The sequence below is a fragment of the Oncorhynchus gorbuscha genome, linkage group LG12 (assembly GCF_021184085.1).
Source record: "Oncorhynchus gorbuscha isolate QuinsamMale2020 ecotype Even-year linkage group LG12, OgorEven_v1.0, whole genome shotgun sequence".
NCBI classification, from domain to species: Eukaryota; Metazoa; Chordata; class Actinopteri; order Salmoniformes; family Salmonidae; genus Oncorhynchus; species Oncorhynchus gorbuscha.
This window is the reverse complement of record NC_060184.1, coordinates 13,874,288-13,893,358: the sequence shown is the minus strand read 5'-3', so window position 1 is coordinate 13,893,358 and position 19,071 is coordinate 13,874,288. Positions and strand designations below refer to the sequence as shown.

Sequence of the window (19,071 nt, the reverse complement as noted above, 5' to 3'; positions counted from 1 at the left end):
GGTTAATGTCTAACCTTAACCCTAACCTTAAAAATGTGAAGTTAATGTCTAACCTTAACCCTTAGCTTAATCATTCAGGGTTAATGTCTAAACTTAACCCTTAGCTTAATCATTCAGGGTTAATGTCTAAACTTAACCCTAACCTTAAAAATGTGAAGTTAATGTCTAACCTTAAGATTTCAGAGTTAATACCTAAACTTAACCTTAAACACTTTAAAATCAGAATTTTGCAACAACTTCTAAATTTGACATTTGATATACATGGATGAATGTCTGATTCTGATGTGACTCTGTGAGACATAATTACAAATATTAGGTCTATTACTTTTAATAGGGACAGTGTGCATTCCGAACATTTGGCGCTCACACATTTGGCATTAATGAGGAGGGAGTTTTCATGCTCACTGAGAGTCTGTTTGTTTATGCACTTTGTTGTTTTACGAGAGGAAGTGGTAAGCGACACTGACACTGTCACACGTGCTCTTGGCCAACAGTCCAAGTGATGTATGTAACCTTGGTCTCAGATCATTCCTCGACTGTAGCTTACACCTCAATGATCACTGTCAGTGTTCAATGAAACCACTCGTCTTTATTTTTGAATGAACATCTGTCTTGTGTGAATCAATACATATGAGAGAGAATCTTTGTCATGGGAACATACTAGACCAGAGGTCCTAATAAATGCACAGTGTTCATAGATTTTGTATTCAGCCAAATTACATATCTGATCAGGGGCGAAACTTTGGTTTTGGAAGTGGGGTGACATAAATATATAAATATATATTTTTTAAAATCTATCCAGTCAGATAAACACGCCAAACAGCCTACCTGGCTGCTTGGAGGCGTCTGCATTTCCTCGTTTTGTAACACATTCCAATGATAAAACTGGGGGTAGGACAAAAATGCAATTTCAGAATGTGGGGAGGCATGTCCCCCTGTCCCCAGTGAAAGTTGTGCCCCTAGATCTCATTACTCTTTTGATCAAGAGGCTAGAATAGAATTTGATTAAAGGTAGTGGTGGACATAATAGATAGCAAAGTCAATTAAACTAATCGAAGGAAGATATTTAGTTCTCAAAATAAACCTTTTAGAAGGATTGTTGAAGAAGAACCAACCTATCCACAGATTCAAGGAGCTCATTGTTGAGTTTATAACTGTTTTATTACAACATTGATATAAAATTAAATAAAGGTAGACCATTCTGAAATATAAATGATAAAATGCTGTTTACCCTAACAAATGTGTCATTCGTTAGTCATATGGCATATTTACAGATATTTACAAAAAATAAATTATGCACCAATATATTATAATTTCATATTAAAATATACATTCAGTGTTTTTTCAATTGGAGAGAAAGGGATTTTTACAAATTCAGCTCATTCACGCTGTCTTCTTCATCGTCATCATCACTATCGTCCTCATCATCATCACTGCTCGAGTCTTCGTAGAGGCAGATGGTTGCTTGGACTGGGTAGTTGCGCAGAAGCATCTCTGCATCCTGGTACAGATAATCGAAGCATCTCGATTTGGGCCAGAACAACCTAGAGAACAAAACGGTCTCACGTTAGGAGTTTGAATGGGAAATACATAGTAGAGAACGGATATGGAGAGAATGCCCATCTCAATCACCATTACGCATAAACAGAGACGCATATATTTAATAATGTAGCCTGTGTATGTTGGTGATATTACTGAGGTAATTTCACTTACTTTACTGGGTGAGTGATCTGAGGACTCTTGCAGTGTTTGATGTCTGGAAATCCTCTAATGGTCTTTGTGTAAGGCTGCGAGGGGATAAAGAAAGACAATCATGTTAGCATTTCGTCCACTATAGCTAAACCTATGAAACATCAAACTGAATTCCTCTACAAACTATTGACACGAATAATTTAGTTTTGAAAGTAGTCTGTACTAACCATGTGTGTCGCGGCCCTGCATTCCCTGCCTGCTTTGGCATCCCAAGGTCTCCACAAATTAGCGGGCTGTTGAACAGAGTTTCCTCTGGTGATTGCGCCAGTTAATCCACAATGAGAGATTATATTCTCCATGGTTTCTGATGATAGAGTGTCCCGAGCAAATCCTCTGAGAGTTTGCGATTGAGAGTGATCACAAAGTCGAGTCAGACGCATTCTATATATCGGGCCATGGTGCTCGTGTCAAATTGCGCATTGACACTACCCAACATGTCCATGCGCCACGGTGGTGAGGTGTCAGTCAAGTCACACTTTGGCAAACCTGCAGCATATGGTCACTCTCGGAGCCCAGAGTGGCCATGTTTTAGAATAGGTGTAACTTTTGTTGTGGGATATTGTAAACGTCTCAGAATTATAAATAATATTAGCCATGTCAGTTGTGTGAATAGGGGCTTGGCCTAATTTTGATTCATAATACATTTTTGATTAAACGTTTATTTACACAAGTGCAAGCGTGTTCAAGCGTATTCTACACAACAGGAAGAGGAATACAATATTGTTATTAGCTATTTTTTGTATATATATATTATTAAAAACGAAACATCAATATGATCAAAACAATTGAATCATCTCAACCTACAGGCCAATCTTTACAATTAATTTAGGCCTACGAATGTACTTATCCTCTCTGACATCCTTCGTTCTGCAACTGTGTTTCTCCTTTCGAACCATTTGCTTTTCAAGTGTGAAATAGCACGTGCCGATATGTGGACAGGGTCAAGCTGCGCTGGTCAAGAAAAGGAGGGGGGGTTTATGGAGGCCGGCGGCACGCGTAAGGTTTGTTTTAGAGACCATTGTTTTTGAAACCATTCTCTTAAACTGGAGGTGTTAAGTAATCATAGACATTTTATTAAAATGCATATCACCCTCCTTTACCGCACCTTTTGTGCTCCCAAACGGTTGATTTATTTACAAGAGATTTTTTTATTTTATTTATTTCACCTTTATTTAACCAGGTAGGCTAGTTGAGAACAGGTTCTCATTTGCAACTGTGACCTGGCCAAGATAAAGCATAGCAGTGTGAACAGACAACACAGAGTTACACATGGAGTAAACAATTAACAAGTCAATAACACAGAGAAAAAAAGGGGAGTCTATATACAATGTGTGCAAAAGGCATGAGGAGGTAGGCGAATAATTATAATATTGCAGACTAACACTGGAGTGATAAATGATCATGTACAGGTAGAGATATTGGTGTGCAAAAGAGCAGAAAAGTAAATAAATAAAAACTGTGGGGATGAGGTAGGTGAAAATGGGTGTGCTATTTACCAATAGATTATGTACAGCTGCAGCGATCGGTTAGCTGCTCAGCTAGCTGATGTTTGAAGTTGGTGAGGGAGATAAAAGTCTCCAACTTCAGCGATTTTTGCAAATCGTTCCAGTCACAGGCAGCAGAGTACTGGAACGAAAGGCGGCCGAATGAGGTGTTGGCTTTAGGGATGATCAATGAGATACACCTGCTGGAGCGCGTGCTACGGATGGGTGTTGCCATCGTGACCAGTGAGCTGAGATAAGGCAGAGCTTTGCCTAGCATGGCCTTGTAGATGACCTGAAGCCAGTGGGTCTGGCGACGAATATGTAGCGAGGGCCAGCCGACTAGAGCATACAAGTCGCAGTGGTGGGTAGTATAAGGTGCTTTAGTGACAAAACGGATGGCACTGTGATAAACTGCATCCAGTTTGCTGAGTAGAGTGTTGGAAGCAATTTTGTAGATGACGTCGCCGAAGTCGAGGATCGGTAGGATAGTCAGTTTTACTAGGGTAAGCTTGGCAGCGTGAGTGAAGGAGGCTTTGTTGCGGAATAGAAAGCCGATTCTTGATTTGATTTTCGATTGGAGATGTTTGATATGGGTCTGGAAGGAGAGTTTGCAGTCTAGCCAGACACCTAGGTACTTATAGGTGTCCACATATTCAAGGTCGGAGCCATCCAGTGTGGTGATGCTAGTCGGGCATGCGGGTGCAGGCAGCGATCGGTTGAAAAGCATGCATTTGGTTTTACTAGTGTTTAAGAGCAGTTGGAGGCCACGGAAGGAGTGTTGTATGGCATTGAAGCTCGATTGGAGGTTAGATAGCACAGTGTCCAATGATGGGCCGAAAGTGTATACAATGGTGTTGTCTGCGTAGAGGTGGATCAGGGAATCGCCCGCAGCAAGAGCAACATCATTGATATATACAGAGAAAAGAGTCGGCCCGAGAATTAAACCCTGTGGCACCCCCATAGAGACTGCCAGAGGACCGGACAACATGCCCTCCGAGATCTAGGTCTATATGTGAATTAACCCTGCAAGGTGTGAAATAGACCACGTTTTGCATGCATTTCAATTTTTACTTTAACCTTCATTTATCTAGGCAAGTCAGTTAAGAACAAAATATGATTTACAATGAAGGCCTAGGAACAGGGTGTTAACTGCCTTGTTTAGGGGCAGAATGACAGGTTTTTACCTTGTCAACTCAGGGATTGAAATAGTAGGATTTTGACTTAGTAAATGCCTGATATTGACTTGAAATTGACCACCTCCCGGGTGGCGCAGTGGTTAAGGGCGCTGTACTGCAGTGCCAGCTGTGCCATCAGAGACTCTGGGTTCGCGCCCAGGCTCTGTCGTAACCGGCCGCGACTGGTTACGACTCACAATTGGCCTAGCATCGCCCGGGTTAGGGAGCGCTTGGTCTGTAGTGGTGTCCTTGTCTCATTGCGCACCAGCGACTCCTGTGGCTGGCTGGGCGCAGTGTGCGCTAGCCAAGGTGGCCAGGTGCACGGTGTTTTCTCCGGCGCAGTGCGGCTGTCTTCCGGGTTGGATGCGTTGCGGCTTGGTTGGGTTGTGTATCGGAGGACGCATGACTTTCAACCTTCATCTCTCCCGAGCCCGTACGGGAGTTGTAGCGATGAGACAAGATAGTAGCTACTACAACAATTGGATACCACAAAATTGGGGAGAAAAAAAGGGTAAAATTAAAATTTAAAAAACAAAAAAATAATAATAATAATTTGACCTGATATTGACATAGTAATGATGTGATTTTGACCTAATAAAGACGTGATATTGATGTTATAATAACTGATAAAGACTTTATATTGATCTAATAAATACGTGATATTTACTTGATATTGACGTGATATTGAAATTATATCGAACTGACAATAAACTGATAGGTCCCAAAATTGAGCCACTTTACAGCTTCTAAATTCAATTTCAATTTCAAGTTAAGGGCTTTATTGGCATGGGAAACATATGTTTCATAAATTAAAGTGAAATAAACAATAAAATAAACAATAAAAAATGAACAGTAAACATTACACTTCCAAAAGAATAAAGACATATATATATATATGCAGTGTTGTGATGATGTTCTCTCTCTCTCTCTCTCTCTCTCTCTCTCTCTCTCTCTCTCTCTCTCTCTCTCTCTCTCTCTCTCTCTCTCTCTCTCTAGCTCTCTCTCTCTCTCTCTCTCTCTCTCTCTCTCTCTCTCTCTCTCTCTCTCTCTCTCTCTCTCTCTCTCCCTCTCTCTCTCTCTCCCCTTTCTCTCTCTCTCTCTCTCTCTCTCTCTCTCTCTCTCTCTCTCTCTCTCTCTCTCTCTCTCTCTCTCTCTCTCTCTCTCTCTCTCTCTCTCTCTCTCTCTCTCTCTCTCTCTCTCTCTCTCTCTCTCTCTCTCTTTCTCTCTCTCTCCCCCTTTCTCTCTCTCTCTCTCTCTCTCTCTCTCTCTCTCTCTCTCTCTCTCTCTCTCTCTCTCGCTCTCTCTCTTTCTCTCTCTCCCTCTCCTGTTACGATATTATGCTCTTTACTTTTGTTTCTTTCATCTTAACCCTTATTTCAAGCTAACACTCTGAACTTTGAACTCTGCCCATCGATCAGTTCCCAGGGTAAGGTGAGAGGTCCACTGGTTTTCGGGGGGTGTTGTTGCTCTGCCTGCCGGGGCGTGAAGAATGCACACCTCCAGGGTTGAAGAACACTGAAGGTGCCGGACAAGGGACATGGCAGTCACATGCCCCTGTGACCTTAAGACCGGGCACCGTATGTATCAAGCGTCTCAGAGTAGGAGTGCTAATTCAGGATCAGTTTGGCTTTGAAGATCACAATGAATATGACTACTTGGACAGGGGAGACCTGATCCTGGATCAGTACTCCTCCTTTCATATAGGGCTTTTAGAGAAAATGGAATCCAATGGAGAGGATGGGTATAGATTCAGATGGATTCATTAAAACACTGAAGGGCTTTTAGAGAAAATGGAATCCAATGGAGAGGATGGGTATAGATTCAGATGGATTCATTAAAACACTGAAGGGCTTTTAGAGAAAATGGAATCCAATGGAGAGGATGGGTATAGATTCAGATGGATTCATTAAAACACTGAAGGGCTTTTAGAGAAAATGGAATCCAATGGAGAGGATGGGTATAGATTCAGATGGATTCATTAAAACACTGAAGGGCTTTTAGAGAAAATGGAATCCAATGGAGAGGATGGGTATAGATTCAGATGGATTCCTTAAAACACTGAAGGGCTTTTAGAGAAAATGGAATCCAATGGAGAGGATGGGTATAGATTCAGATGGATTCATTAAAACACTGAAGGGCTTTTAGAGAAAATGGAATCCAATGGAGAGGATGGGTATAGATTCAGATGGATTCATTAAAACACTGAAGGGCTTTTAGAGAAAATGGAATCCAATGGAGAGGATGGGTATAGATTCAGATGGATTCATTAAAACACTGAAGCAGAAACTGAAGCTACCCCTTTGCTTTGTTTGGTTTTATTATTCCGATTTTTGAGACCAACTTTTTCAGAAACGTTACTACCTATACAATGTCAGGGACAAACAGCAACATCGCTAAAGTAGTTTATTATTTCTCTCTCAGTTTCAAAATGTAAGTTCCACCTCCCTAAACTTAATGTATAACTAACTGTTTCGTCTGGAAAGGCCTCACTGGAAGTGTGAACCTCTGGAAAGGCCTGACTGGAAGTGTGAACCTCTGGAAAGGCCTGACTGGAAGTTTGAACCTCTGGAAAGGCCATACTGGAAGTGTGAACCTCTGGAAAGGCCATACTGGAAGTGTGAACCTGTGCTTGTGGAGGGTGTTACCTCTACCTACATGTACATATTACCTCAATTACCTGGACTAACCGGTGCCCCCACAGATGAACTCTGTACTCCCTGTAAATAGCCTCGCTACTCTTATTTTATTGTTGCTCCTTAATTATTTGTTAACTTTTCCACCAAAATGTTTTAAAATGACTTTGTTGCATTTCACTGTAAGGTCAACACCTGTAGTATTCGGCGCATGTGACAAATACAATTAGATTTGATTTAATTTGATTTGACTGGCTAAGTGAGTGTGTGCATTGGGAGGGTGTTGACACTGGCCTGGGGGAGGGTGACAGAGCCAGACACAACCAAGCAGTCTGGGGTTGAGGTTTCCAGAGTCACACCCACTATCGCCGGCAGCAGAAAGAGGGTGCGTCTCATATGGAACCTTTTTCCCTATACAGTGCTCTATTATTGACCTGGTTCTGATGGTCTGATGGTGCTCTATTATAGACCTAGTTCTGATGGTGCTCTATTATTGACCTAGTTCTGATGGTGCTCTATTATTGACCTAGTTCTGATGGTGCTCTATTATTGACCTAGTTCTGATGGTGCTCTATTATAGACCTAGTTCTGATGGTGCTCTATTATAGACCTAGTTCTGATGGTGCTCTATTATAGACCTAGTTCTGATGGTGCTCTATTATTGACCTAGTTCTGATGGTGCTCTATTATAGACCTAGTTCTGATGGTGCTCTATTATAGACCTAGTTCTGATGGTGCTCTATTATAGACCTAGTTCTGATGGTGCTCTATTATTGACCTAGTTCTGATGGTGCTCTATTATAGACCTAGTTCTGATGGTGCTCTATTATAGACCTAGTTCTGATGGTGCTCTATTATAGACCTAGTTCTGATGGTGCTCTATTATAGACCTAGTTCTGATGGTGCTCTATTATTGACCTGGGTCTGATGGTGCTCTATTATAGACCTAGTTCTGATGGTGCTCTATTATAGACCTAGTTCTGATGGTGCTCTATTATAGACCTAGTTCTGATGGTGCTCTATGATAGACCTAGTTCTGATGGTGCTCTATTATTGACCTGGGTCTGATGGTGCTCTATTATAGACCTAGTTCTGATGGTGCTCTATTATAGACCTAGTTCTGATGGTGCTCTATTATAGACCTAGTTCTGATGGTGCTCTATTATTGACCTGGGTCTGATGGTGCTCTATTATTGACCTGGGTCTGATAGTGTTCTATTATTGACCTGGGTCTGATAGTGTTCTATTATTGACCTGGGTCTGATAGTGTTCTATTATTGACCTGGGTCTGATGGTGCTCTATTATAGACCTAGTTCTGATGGTGCTCTATTATAGACCTAGTTCTGATGGTGCTCTATTATTGACCTGGGTCTGATGGTGCTCTATTATTGACCTGGGTCTGATAGTGTTCTATTATTGACCTGGGTCTGATAGTGTTCTATTATTGACCTGGGTCTGATGGTGCTCTATTATTGACCTGGGTCTGATAGTGTTCTATTATTGACCTGGGTCTGATGGTGCTCTATTATTGACCTGGGTCTGATAGTGTTCTATTATTGACCTGGGTCTGATAGTGTTCTATTATTGACCTGGTTCTGATGGTGCTCTATTATAGACCTAGTTCTGATGGTGCTCTATTATAGACCTAGTTCTGATGGTGCTCTATTATTGACCTGTGTCTGATGGTGCTCTATTATTGACCTGGGTCTGATAGTGTTCTATTATTGACCTGGGTCTGATGGTGCTCTATTATTTACCTAGTTCTGATGGTGCTCTATTATTGACCTGGGTCTGATGGTGCTCTATTATTGACCTGGGTCTGATGGTGCTCTATTATTGACCTGGGTCTGATGGTGCTCTATTATTGACCTGGTTCTGATGGTGCTCTATTATGGGTCTGACCTGACCTAGTTCTGATGGTGCTCTATTATTGACCTGGGTCTGATGGTGCTCTATTATTGACCTAGTTCTGATGGTGCTCTATTATTGACCTGGGTCTGATGGTGCTCTATTATTGACCTAGTTCTGATGGTGCTATTATTATTGACCTGGGTCTGATGGTGCTCTATTATTGACCTTGATGGTGCCTGGTTCTGATGGTGCTCTATTATTGACCTGGGTCTGATGGTGCTCTATTATTGACCTGGTTCTGATGGTGCTCTATTATTGACCTGGGTCTGATGGTGCTCTATTATTGACCTGGGTCTGATGGTGCTCTATTATTGACCTGGGTCTGATGGTGCTCTATTATTGACCTGGGTCTGATGGTGCTCTATTATTGACCTGGGTCTGATGGTGCTCTATTATTGACCTGGGTCTGATGGTGCTCTATTATTGACCTGGGTCTGATGGTGCTCTATTATTGACCTGGGTCTGATGGTGCTCTACTATTGACCTGGGTCTGATGGTGCTCTATTATTGACCTGGGTCTGATGGTGCTCTATTATTGACCTGGTTCTGATGGTGCTCTATTATTGACCTGGGTCTGATGGTGCTCTATTATTGACCTGGTTCTGATGGTGCTCTATTATTGACCTGGGTCTGATGGTGCTCTATTATTGACCTGGGTCTGATGGTGCTCTATTATTGACCTAGTTCTGATGGTGCTCTATTATTGACCTGGGTCTGATGGTGCTCTATTATTGACCTAGTTCTGATGGTGCTCTATTATTGACCTGGTTCTGATGGTGCTCTATTATTGACCTGGGTCTGATGGTGCTCTATTATTGACCTGGGTCTGATGGTGCTCTATTATTGACCTGGTTCTGATGGTGCTCTATTATTGACCTGGGTCTGATGGTGCTCTATTATTGACCTGGGTCTGATGGTGCTCTATTATTGACCTGGGTCTGATGGTGCTCTATTATTGACCTGGGTCTGATGGTGCTCTATTATTGACCTGGTTCTGATGGTGCTCTATTATTGACCTGGGTCTGATGGTGCTCTATTATTGACCTGGGTCTGATGGTGTGACCTCTGATTATTGACCTGGGTCTGATGGTGCTCTATTATTGACCTGGTTCTGATGGTGCTCTATTATTGACCTGGGTCTGATGGTGCTCTATTATTGACCTGGGTCTGATGGTGCTCTATTATTGACTGGTTCTGATGGTGCTCTATTATTGACCTTCTGATGGTGCTCTATTATTGACCTGGTTCTGATGGTGCTCTATTATTGACCTGGTTCTGATGGTGCTCTATTATTGACTAGTTCTGATGGTGCTCTATTATTGGTTCTGATGGTGCTCTATTATTGACCTGGTTCTGATGGTGCTCTATTATTGACCTGGGTCTGATGGTGCTCTATTATTGACCTGGGTCTGATGGTGCTCTATTATTGATCTGACTCTATTATTGGTTCTGATGGTGCTCTATTATTGACCTGGGTCTGATGGTGCTCTATTATTGACCTGGGTCTGATGGTGCTCTATTATTGACCTGGGTCTGATGGTGCTCTATTATTGACCTGGGTCTGATGGTGCTCTATTATTGACCTGGGTCTGATGGTGCTCTATTATTGACCTGGGTCTGATGGTGCTCTATTATTGATTGACCTGGGTCTATTATTGATGGTGCTCTATTATTGACCTGGGTCTGATGGTGCTCTATTATTGACCTGGGTCTGATGGTGCTCTATTATTGACCTGGGTCTGATGGTGCTCTATTATTGACCTGGGTCTGATGGTGCTCTATTATTGACCTGGGTCTGATGGTGCTCTATTATTGACCTGGGTCTGATGGTGCTCTATTATTGACCTGGGTCTGATGGTGCTCTATTATTGACCTGGGTCTGATGGTGCTCTATTATTGACCTGGTTCTGATGGTGCTCTATTATTGACCTGGGTCTGATGGTGCTCTATTATTGACCTGGGTCTGATGGTGCTCTATGGTGCTCTATTGACCTGGGTCTGATGGTGCTCTATTATTGACCTGGGTCTGATGGTGCTCTATTATTGACCTGGGTCTGATGGTGCTCTATTATTGACCTGGGTCTGATGGTGCTCTATTATTGACCTGGTTCTGATGGTGCTCTATTATTGACCTGGGTCTGATGGTGCTCTATTATTATTATTGACCTAGTTCTGATGGTGCTCTATTATTGACCTGGTTCTGATGGTGCTCTATTATTGACCTGGGTCTGATGGTGCTCTATTATTGACCTGGTTCTGATGGTGCTCTATTATTGACCTGGGTCTGATGGTGCTCTATTATTGACCTGGGTCTGATGGTGCTCTATTATTGACCTGGTTCTGATGGTGCTCTATTATTGACCTGGGTCTGATGGTGCTCTATTATTGACCTGGGTCTGATGGTGCTCTATTATTGACCTGGGTCTGATGGTGCTCTACTATTGACCTGGGTCTGATGGTGCTCTACTATTGACCAGGGTATGATGGTGCTCTACTATTGACCTGGGTCTGATGGTGCTCTATTATTGACCTGGGTCTGATGGTGCTCTATTATTGACTTGGTTCTGATGGTGCTCTATTATTGACCTGGGTCTGATGGTGCTCTATTATTGACCTGGTTCTGATGGTGCTCTATTATTGACCTGGGTCTGATGGTGCTCTATTATTGACCTGGGTCTGATGGTGCTCTATTATTGACCTGGGTCTGATAGTGTTCTATTATTGACCTGGGTCTGATGGTGCTCTATTATTGACCGTGCCCGGTTTCCCAAAAGCATCTTAAGGCCGTTAGAGCCATAGTTCATTGTTAGAACCATTGTACATCATTAGATCTATAATTTATCATTAGAACCATAGTTAATTGTTAGAACTATAATTCATTGTTAGAACCATAGTTAATCATTAGAACCATAGTTAATTGTTAGAACTATAATTCATTGTTAGAACCATAGTTAATCGTTAGAACCGTAGTTAATCTTTAGAACCATAGTTCATCATCAGAACCATAGTTAATCGTTAGAACTATAATTCATTGTTAGAACCATAGTTAATTGTTATAACTACAGTTCATCATTAGAACCATAGTTAATTGTTATAACTACAGTTCATCATTAGAACCATAGTTAATTGTTAGAACCATAGTTCATCGTTAGAACCATAGTTCATTGTTGAAACCATAGGATCCTATGCTTCTAACTTAGCCTTCAGATGCTTTTGGGGAACTGGCTCAGAAAGTAGTGCACTATGTAGAGAAAGGGGTAGTGCACTATGTAGAGAAAAGGGTAGTGCACTATGTAGAGAAAAGGGTAGTGCACTATGTAGAGAAAAGGGTAGTGCACTATGTAGAGAAAAGGGTAGTGCACTATGTAGAGAAAATGGTAGTGCACTATGTAGAGAAAGGGGTAGTGCACTATGTAGAGAAAGGGGTAGTGCACTATGTAGAGAAAAGGGTAGTGCACTATGTAGAGAAAAGGGTAGTGCACTATGTAGAGAAAAGGGTAGTGCACTATGTAGAGAAAGGGGTAGTGCACTATGTAGAGAAAGGGGTAGTGCACTATGTAGAGAAAGAGAAAAGGGTAGTGCACTATGTAGAGAAAAGGGTAGTGCACTATGTAGAGAAAAGGGTAGTGCACTATGTAGAGAAAAGGGTAGTGCACTATGTAGAGAAAGGGTAGTGCACTATGTAGAGAAAGGGGTAGTGCACTATGTAGAGAAAGGGGTAGTGCACTATGTAGAGAAAGGGGTAGTGCACTATGTAGAGAAAGGGGTAGTGCACTATGTAGAGAAAGGGGTAGTGCACTATGTAGAGAAAGGGGTAGTGCACTATGTAGAGAAAGGGGTAGTGCACTATGTAGAGAAAGGGGTAGTGCACTATGTAGAGAAAGGGGTAGTGCACTATGTAGAGAAAGGGGTAGTGCACTATGTAGAGAAAGGGGTAGTGCACTATGTAGATAAAAGGGTAGTGCACTATGTAGAGAAAGGGGTAGTGCACTATGTAGAGAAAAGGGTAGTGCACTATGTAGAGAAAGGGGTAGTGCACTATGTAGAGAAAAGGATGAAAAACAATGAGATTAAATTAAAACTCATCCTTAGATGTGATACAATTACTCACAGAATGTCTGAAATCTTAATGTCTTGTTGCAGTATATCAATGCCATGAGGCTAAAGACAACATATTACAAGTAGTTACCACAGCATCACTATGTTGGTATCTCTTGATTCCTTGTAGAGTAGAGCGCCATGTGGGTAGCACTTTATTTTACAGTGCAGAAATTGTCCAGCATGTACCTGGTACCAATGGGCACTTTATTTTACAGTACATAAATTGTCCAGCATGTACCTGGTACCAATGGGCACTTTATTTTACAGTACAGAAATTGTCTGGCATGTACCTGATACCAATGGGCACTTTATTTTACAGTACAGAAATTGTCTGGCATGTACCTGGTACCAATGGGCACTTTATTTTACAGTACAGAAATTGTCTGGCATGTACCTGGTACCAATGGGCACTTTATTTTTTTTTTTCATTTTACCTTTATTTATCTAGACAAGTCAGTTAAGAAAAAATTATTATTTACAATGACAGCCTAGGAACGGTAGGTTAACTTGTTCAGGGGCAGAAGGACAGTTTTTGTTTACCTTGTCAGCTCAGGGATTCAATCTTGCAACCTTTCAGTTACAAGTCCATCGCTCTAACCAGGAGGCTACCTGCCGCCATACTGGCTGGTATTTACTTCAAAGACTTGGTTACAATGGTGCCGAGTTATGCTTGTGCAATGAGTCCCAAAGAAACAAAGAAGTACATTGTAATTATTATTTAGTTACCACTTTATCAATCTAAATAAATACCAGGTCATTATTATTTATGTTATCACTATTTGAACAGCAGGGGGAGCAAGAGAGTCAAAAGCGTGATCGCAAACTCCTCTTCCTCTGTCTGGTTACTTGAGCCATTGTATTGTAACTCTCCCTGTCCACCAGTTGAGGGTAGTATTGCACCTTTAGGTCACATCTCAGAGCACAGCTGGTTTGGTTAGATCTGATGTTTGATTTGATATCAGATGCAGCATCACTTCCAATATGTTTAATGCAGGATATAGTGTAGGGTATAGTGTAGTGACTGAACTGTCCTGTGAATATTATATTTTACATTGCTAAACATCAGGTATGTATCAGGTGATCAGGGTCGAGGAGTAATCCGTTACATGTAAGGGATTACAAAAAACGCTAACCGTAATCCGTTACGTTACCAGCAAAAATACTGGGATCAGATTACAGTTACTTTGGAAAAAATGGATGATTACTTCTCTTTTTTCTCAGTGACGTTCAAATCAACATTGAAAAAAGGAGCAAGTTTAAGTTTGTTCCACCTGAGTGAGTCTGACCACAAGTCAGAGACCACTATGATGTCAGAGACCACTATGATGTCAGAGACCACTATGATGTCAGAGACCCCTATGATGTCAGAGACCACTATGATGTCAGAGACCACTAATGATGTCAGAGACCCCTATGATGTCAGAGACCACTATGATGTCAGAGACCCCTATGAAGTCAGAGACCACTAATGATGTCAGAGACCACTAATGATGTCAGAGACCCCTATGATGTCAGAGACCCCTATGATGTCAGAGACCCCTATGATGTCAGAGACCACTAATGATGTCAGAGACCCCTATGATGTCAGAGACCACTATGATGTCAGAGACCACTAATGATGTCAGAGACCCCTATGATGTCAGAGACCACTATGATGTCAGAGACCCCTATGAAGTCAGAGACCACTAATGATGTCAGAGACCACTAATGATGTCAGAGACCCCTATGATGTCAGAGACCACTATGATGTCAGAGACCCCTATGAAGTCAGAGACCACTAATGATGTCAGAGACCACTAATGATGTCAGAGACCCCTATGATGTCAGAGACCACTATGATGTCAGAGATCACTATGATGTCAGAGACCACTATGATGTCAGAGACCACTAATGATGTCAGAGACCCCTATGATGTCAGAGACCACTATGATGTCAGAGACCACTAATGATGTCAGAGACCCCTATGATGTCAGAGACCACTATGATGTCAGAGACCCCTATGAAGTCAGAGACCACTAATGATGTCAGAGACCACTAATGATGTCAGAGACCCCTATGATGTCAGAGACCACTATGATGTCAGAGACCCCTATGAAGTTAGAGACCACTAATGATGTCAGAGACCACTATGATGTCAGAGACCACTATGATGTCAGAGATCACTATGATGTCAGAGACCACTATGATGTCAGAGACCACTAATGATGTCAGAGACCCCTATGATGTCAGAGACCACTATGATGTCAGAGACCACTAATGATGTCAGAGACCCCTATGATGTCAGAGACCACTATGATGTCAGAGATGAAGTCAGAGACCACTAATGATGTCAGAGACCACTAATGATGTCAGAGTCTATGATGTCAGAGACCACTATGATGTCAGAGATAGAGACTGATTTACTAATGATGTCAGAGACCACTATGATGTCAGAGACCACTATGATGTCAGAGACCACTAATGATGTCAGAGACCACTATGATGTCAGAGACCACTAATGATGTCAGAGACCCCTATGATGTCAGAGACCACTAATGATGTCAGAGACCACTATGATGACATGATGTCCCAGAGACCACTAAGATGGATTAGCAGATTGTGAGTTGTTGTGGACAAATGCGTTTGATGGATCGCGGGAAAAGAGCAGGTATAGGGTTTTGTAGGCTACAGTCCAAGCCATGTCTTCCAATGGTGCGACTGCTGTCGGCATCCAAAGATGATCCAACTTGAATTAACGCTTGGCGGTACGGATGACAGCAGTGGTGTCGTCTACAACGATACGGATATCACTTATTATTCATATCTACATAGTGCATTGATGTGAAACACACTGCTGCTCTCTCATTTAGCTACTTGTGCCTTACGGATTGTGGTTGTTGTGGACGGCTGTTCACAAATCTAAAGGTGTATTTGAACCCAATAATGGTTGAATTCAAGAAGTTTAAGCTGCCTGTCAATCATTGTTTTGGAAACCAGTAGACAGCCAGTGAAAAATGTGCTCTTGCAACAGCTGCACAGTGTGGATCCCAGCATATGGAATACAAGTGGGGTTTTCTTCTTCTTCAGTAGTTCTCAAAGAATGCCAATGAGCGCAGCATTTATTTTTCAACTGGAATCAATTAACCCAATCAGTCCTCCATGACAACAACATCCTAAACAACAGAATAGGCCTGGCTAGTAAGTCCTTAGTTTTGGGGTCATGCCCAGGTAAAACTATTTGTCTAATCTATACTTCCATATTTCCAAGTCTTATTCTTGGAGATCAAGGGGTATAACATCTTTTGGAATGACTCAAATTCTGATAGAATTAGGTTTTTAATGTAAAGATATAATTTAATCATATTATTATATGTGGTAGAGAGAGATGGGTTAGAAGAAGCATACATAACCAACCCATAAAATAAAATGTAACATACATTCATATACGGCCAATTATGTAAACTTGAACACTGATTTATCCTGCAATAGATGTGGTTCAATTGGTGATATACATGTATGTCTTCTTCTAATTCCTCTTAAGGGGAAAGTAATCTAAAAGTAACTGAATGTAATCAGATTACGTTACTGTGTTTAGCGCACACCGCTAACTAAGCTAGCCGTTTCACATCAGGGGCGCAGAGTACCGTCCCTTTTTAACAAAAAGAACCCCGCCCGGCCGGAGAAGAAGAAGGCACTATGGTTTCGGGAGCCGACAAACCTCGAGGAAGTGGTCCGTTACAGTTACATTTGCGTAATCCAAAAGTTACGTTACTGATACAATTTTGGAAGGGTAACTAGTAACTGTACCGGATTACATGTAGAAAGTAACCTACCCAACCCTGGAGGTGATTGAGTTTTCCAATCTATATCTGGGATGTATGTTGTGAAAATATATTTTACCATTATTCACTTTGTTGTGCTGCAGAACAGATGCCTACACATTCTGCTATAAATAAGACTTGTGAGATGAGAATGACAACAACGTGTCCCTAGCAGCAGTAAGATGGATGATGAACGCTAATAAGAGAGAGAGATTGAGAGAGAGAGGGAGAGAGAGAGAGAGAATGAGAGAGAGAGAGAGAGAGAGAGAGAGAGAGAGAGAGAGAGAGAGAGAGAGAGAATGAGAGAGAGGGAGAGAGAGAATGAGAGAGAGGGAGAGAGAGAGATATATACACTGCTCAAAAAAATAAAGGGAACACTAAAGTTACAGATCCTAGATCTGAATGAAATATTCTTATTAAATACTTTTTTCTTTACATAGTTGAATGTGCTGACAACAAAATCACAAACAAAAATTATCAATGGAAATCAAATTTATCAACCCATAGAAGTCTGGATTTGGAGTCACACTCAAAATTAAAGTGGAAAACCACACTACAGGCTGATCCAACTTTGATGTAATGTCCTTAAAACAAGTAAAAATGAGGCCCAGTAGTGTGTGTGGCCTCCACGTGCCTGTATGACCTCCCTACAATGCCTGGGCATGCTCCTGATGAGGTGGCGGATGGTCTCCTGAGGGATCTCCTCCCAGACCTGGACTAAAGCATCCACCAACTCCTGGACAGTCTGTGGTGCAACGTGGCGTTGGTGGATGGAGCGAGACATGATGTCCCAGATGTGCTCAATTGGATTCAGGTCTGGGGAATGGGCGGGCCAGTCCATAGCATCAATGCCTTCCTCTTGCAGGAACTGCTGACACACTCCAGCCACATGAGGTCTAGCATTGTCTTGCATTAGGAGGAACCCAGGGCCAACTGCACCAGCATATGGTCTCACAAGGGGTCTGAGGATCTCATTACGGTACCTAATGGCAGTCAGGCTACCTCTGGCGAGCACATGGAGGGCTGTGCAGCCCCCCCAAAGAAATGCCACCCCACACCATGACTGACCCACCGCCAAACCGGTCATGCTGGAGGATGTTGCAGGGAGTAGAACGTTCTCCACGGCGTCTCCAGACTCTGTCACGTCTGTCACATGTGCTCAGTATGAACCTGCTTTCATCTGTGAAGAGCACAGGGCGCCAGTGGCGAATTTGCCAATCTTGGTGTTCTCTGGCAAATGCCAAACGTCCTGCACGGTGTTTGGCTGTAAGTACAACCCCCCCACCTGTGGACGTCGGGCCCTCATACCACTCTCATGGAGTCTGTTTCTGACCGTTTGAGCAGACACATGCACATGTGTGGCCTGCTGGAGGTCATTTTGCAGGGCTCTGGCAGTGCTCCTCCTGGTCCTCCTTGCACAAAGGCGGAGGTAGCGGTCCTGCTGCTGGGTTGTTGCCCTCCTACGGCCTCCTCCACGTCTCCTGATGTACTGGCCTATCTCCTGGTAGCGCCTCCATGCTCTGGACACTACACTGACAGACACAGCAAACCTTCTTGCCACAGCTCGCATTGATGTGCCATCCTGGATGAGCTGCACTACCTGAGCCACTTGTGTGGGTTGTAGACTCCGTCTCATGCTACCACTAGAGTGAAAGCACCGTCAGCATTCAAAAGTGACCAAAACATCAGCCAGGAAGCATAGGAACTGAGATGTGGTCTGTGGTCCCCACCTGCAGAACCACTCCTTTATTGGGGGTGTCTTGCTAATTGCCTATAATTTCCACCTGTTGTCTATTCCATTTGCACAACAGCATGTGAAATGTATTGTCAATCAGTGTTGCTTCCTAAGTGGACAGTTTGATTTCAGAGAAGTGTGATTGACTTGGAGTTACATTGTGTTGTTTAAGTGTTCCCTTTATTTTTTTTAGCAGTATATATATATAGAGAGAACGAGCGTAAGAAAGAAAGAGACAGTAAGAGAGAGACAGAGAGAGAGAGAGAGAGAGAGAGAGAGAGAGAGAGAGAGAGAGAGAGAGAGAGAGAGAGAGAGAGAAAGAGACAGATCGTGAATATTTTATGGAATGAGCTACCTTGTCATCCATCTGAATTTACAATTCAATTTAGCCACCACATCAACATTCTGGAACACCTGCTTCTGCCACGTTTTGCTGTTGTCCTTTAGAAAAAAATAAACTTGTTTTTACATTTCACCCT

General features: G+C 42.4%; 1 protein-coding gene across 1 annotated transcript in view; it reads right to left on the bottom strand.

Moving 5' to 3' along the window:
- Positions 1 to 1,228: 1,228 nt before the first annotated feature.
- Positions 1,229 to 19,071, bottom strand: part of LOC123991501 (protein ripply2-like) — a 42,818-nt gene continuing 24,975 nt past the window's right edge. Inside the window, exons 2-3 of the mRNA XM_046293115.1 lie at positions 1,714 to 1,787; positions 1,229 to 1,544 (exon numbers count right to left, since the gene is read on the bottom strand). Coding sequence (XP_046149071.1) covers positions 1,367 to 1,544; positions 1,714 to 1,787 — 252 coding nt within the window. The 3' untranslated portion in view covers positions 1,229 to 1,366. The remainder of the gene's footprint in view (positions 1,545 to 1,713; positions 1,788 to 19,071) is intronic.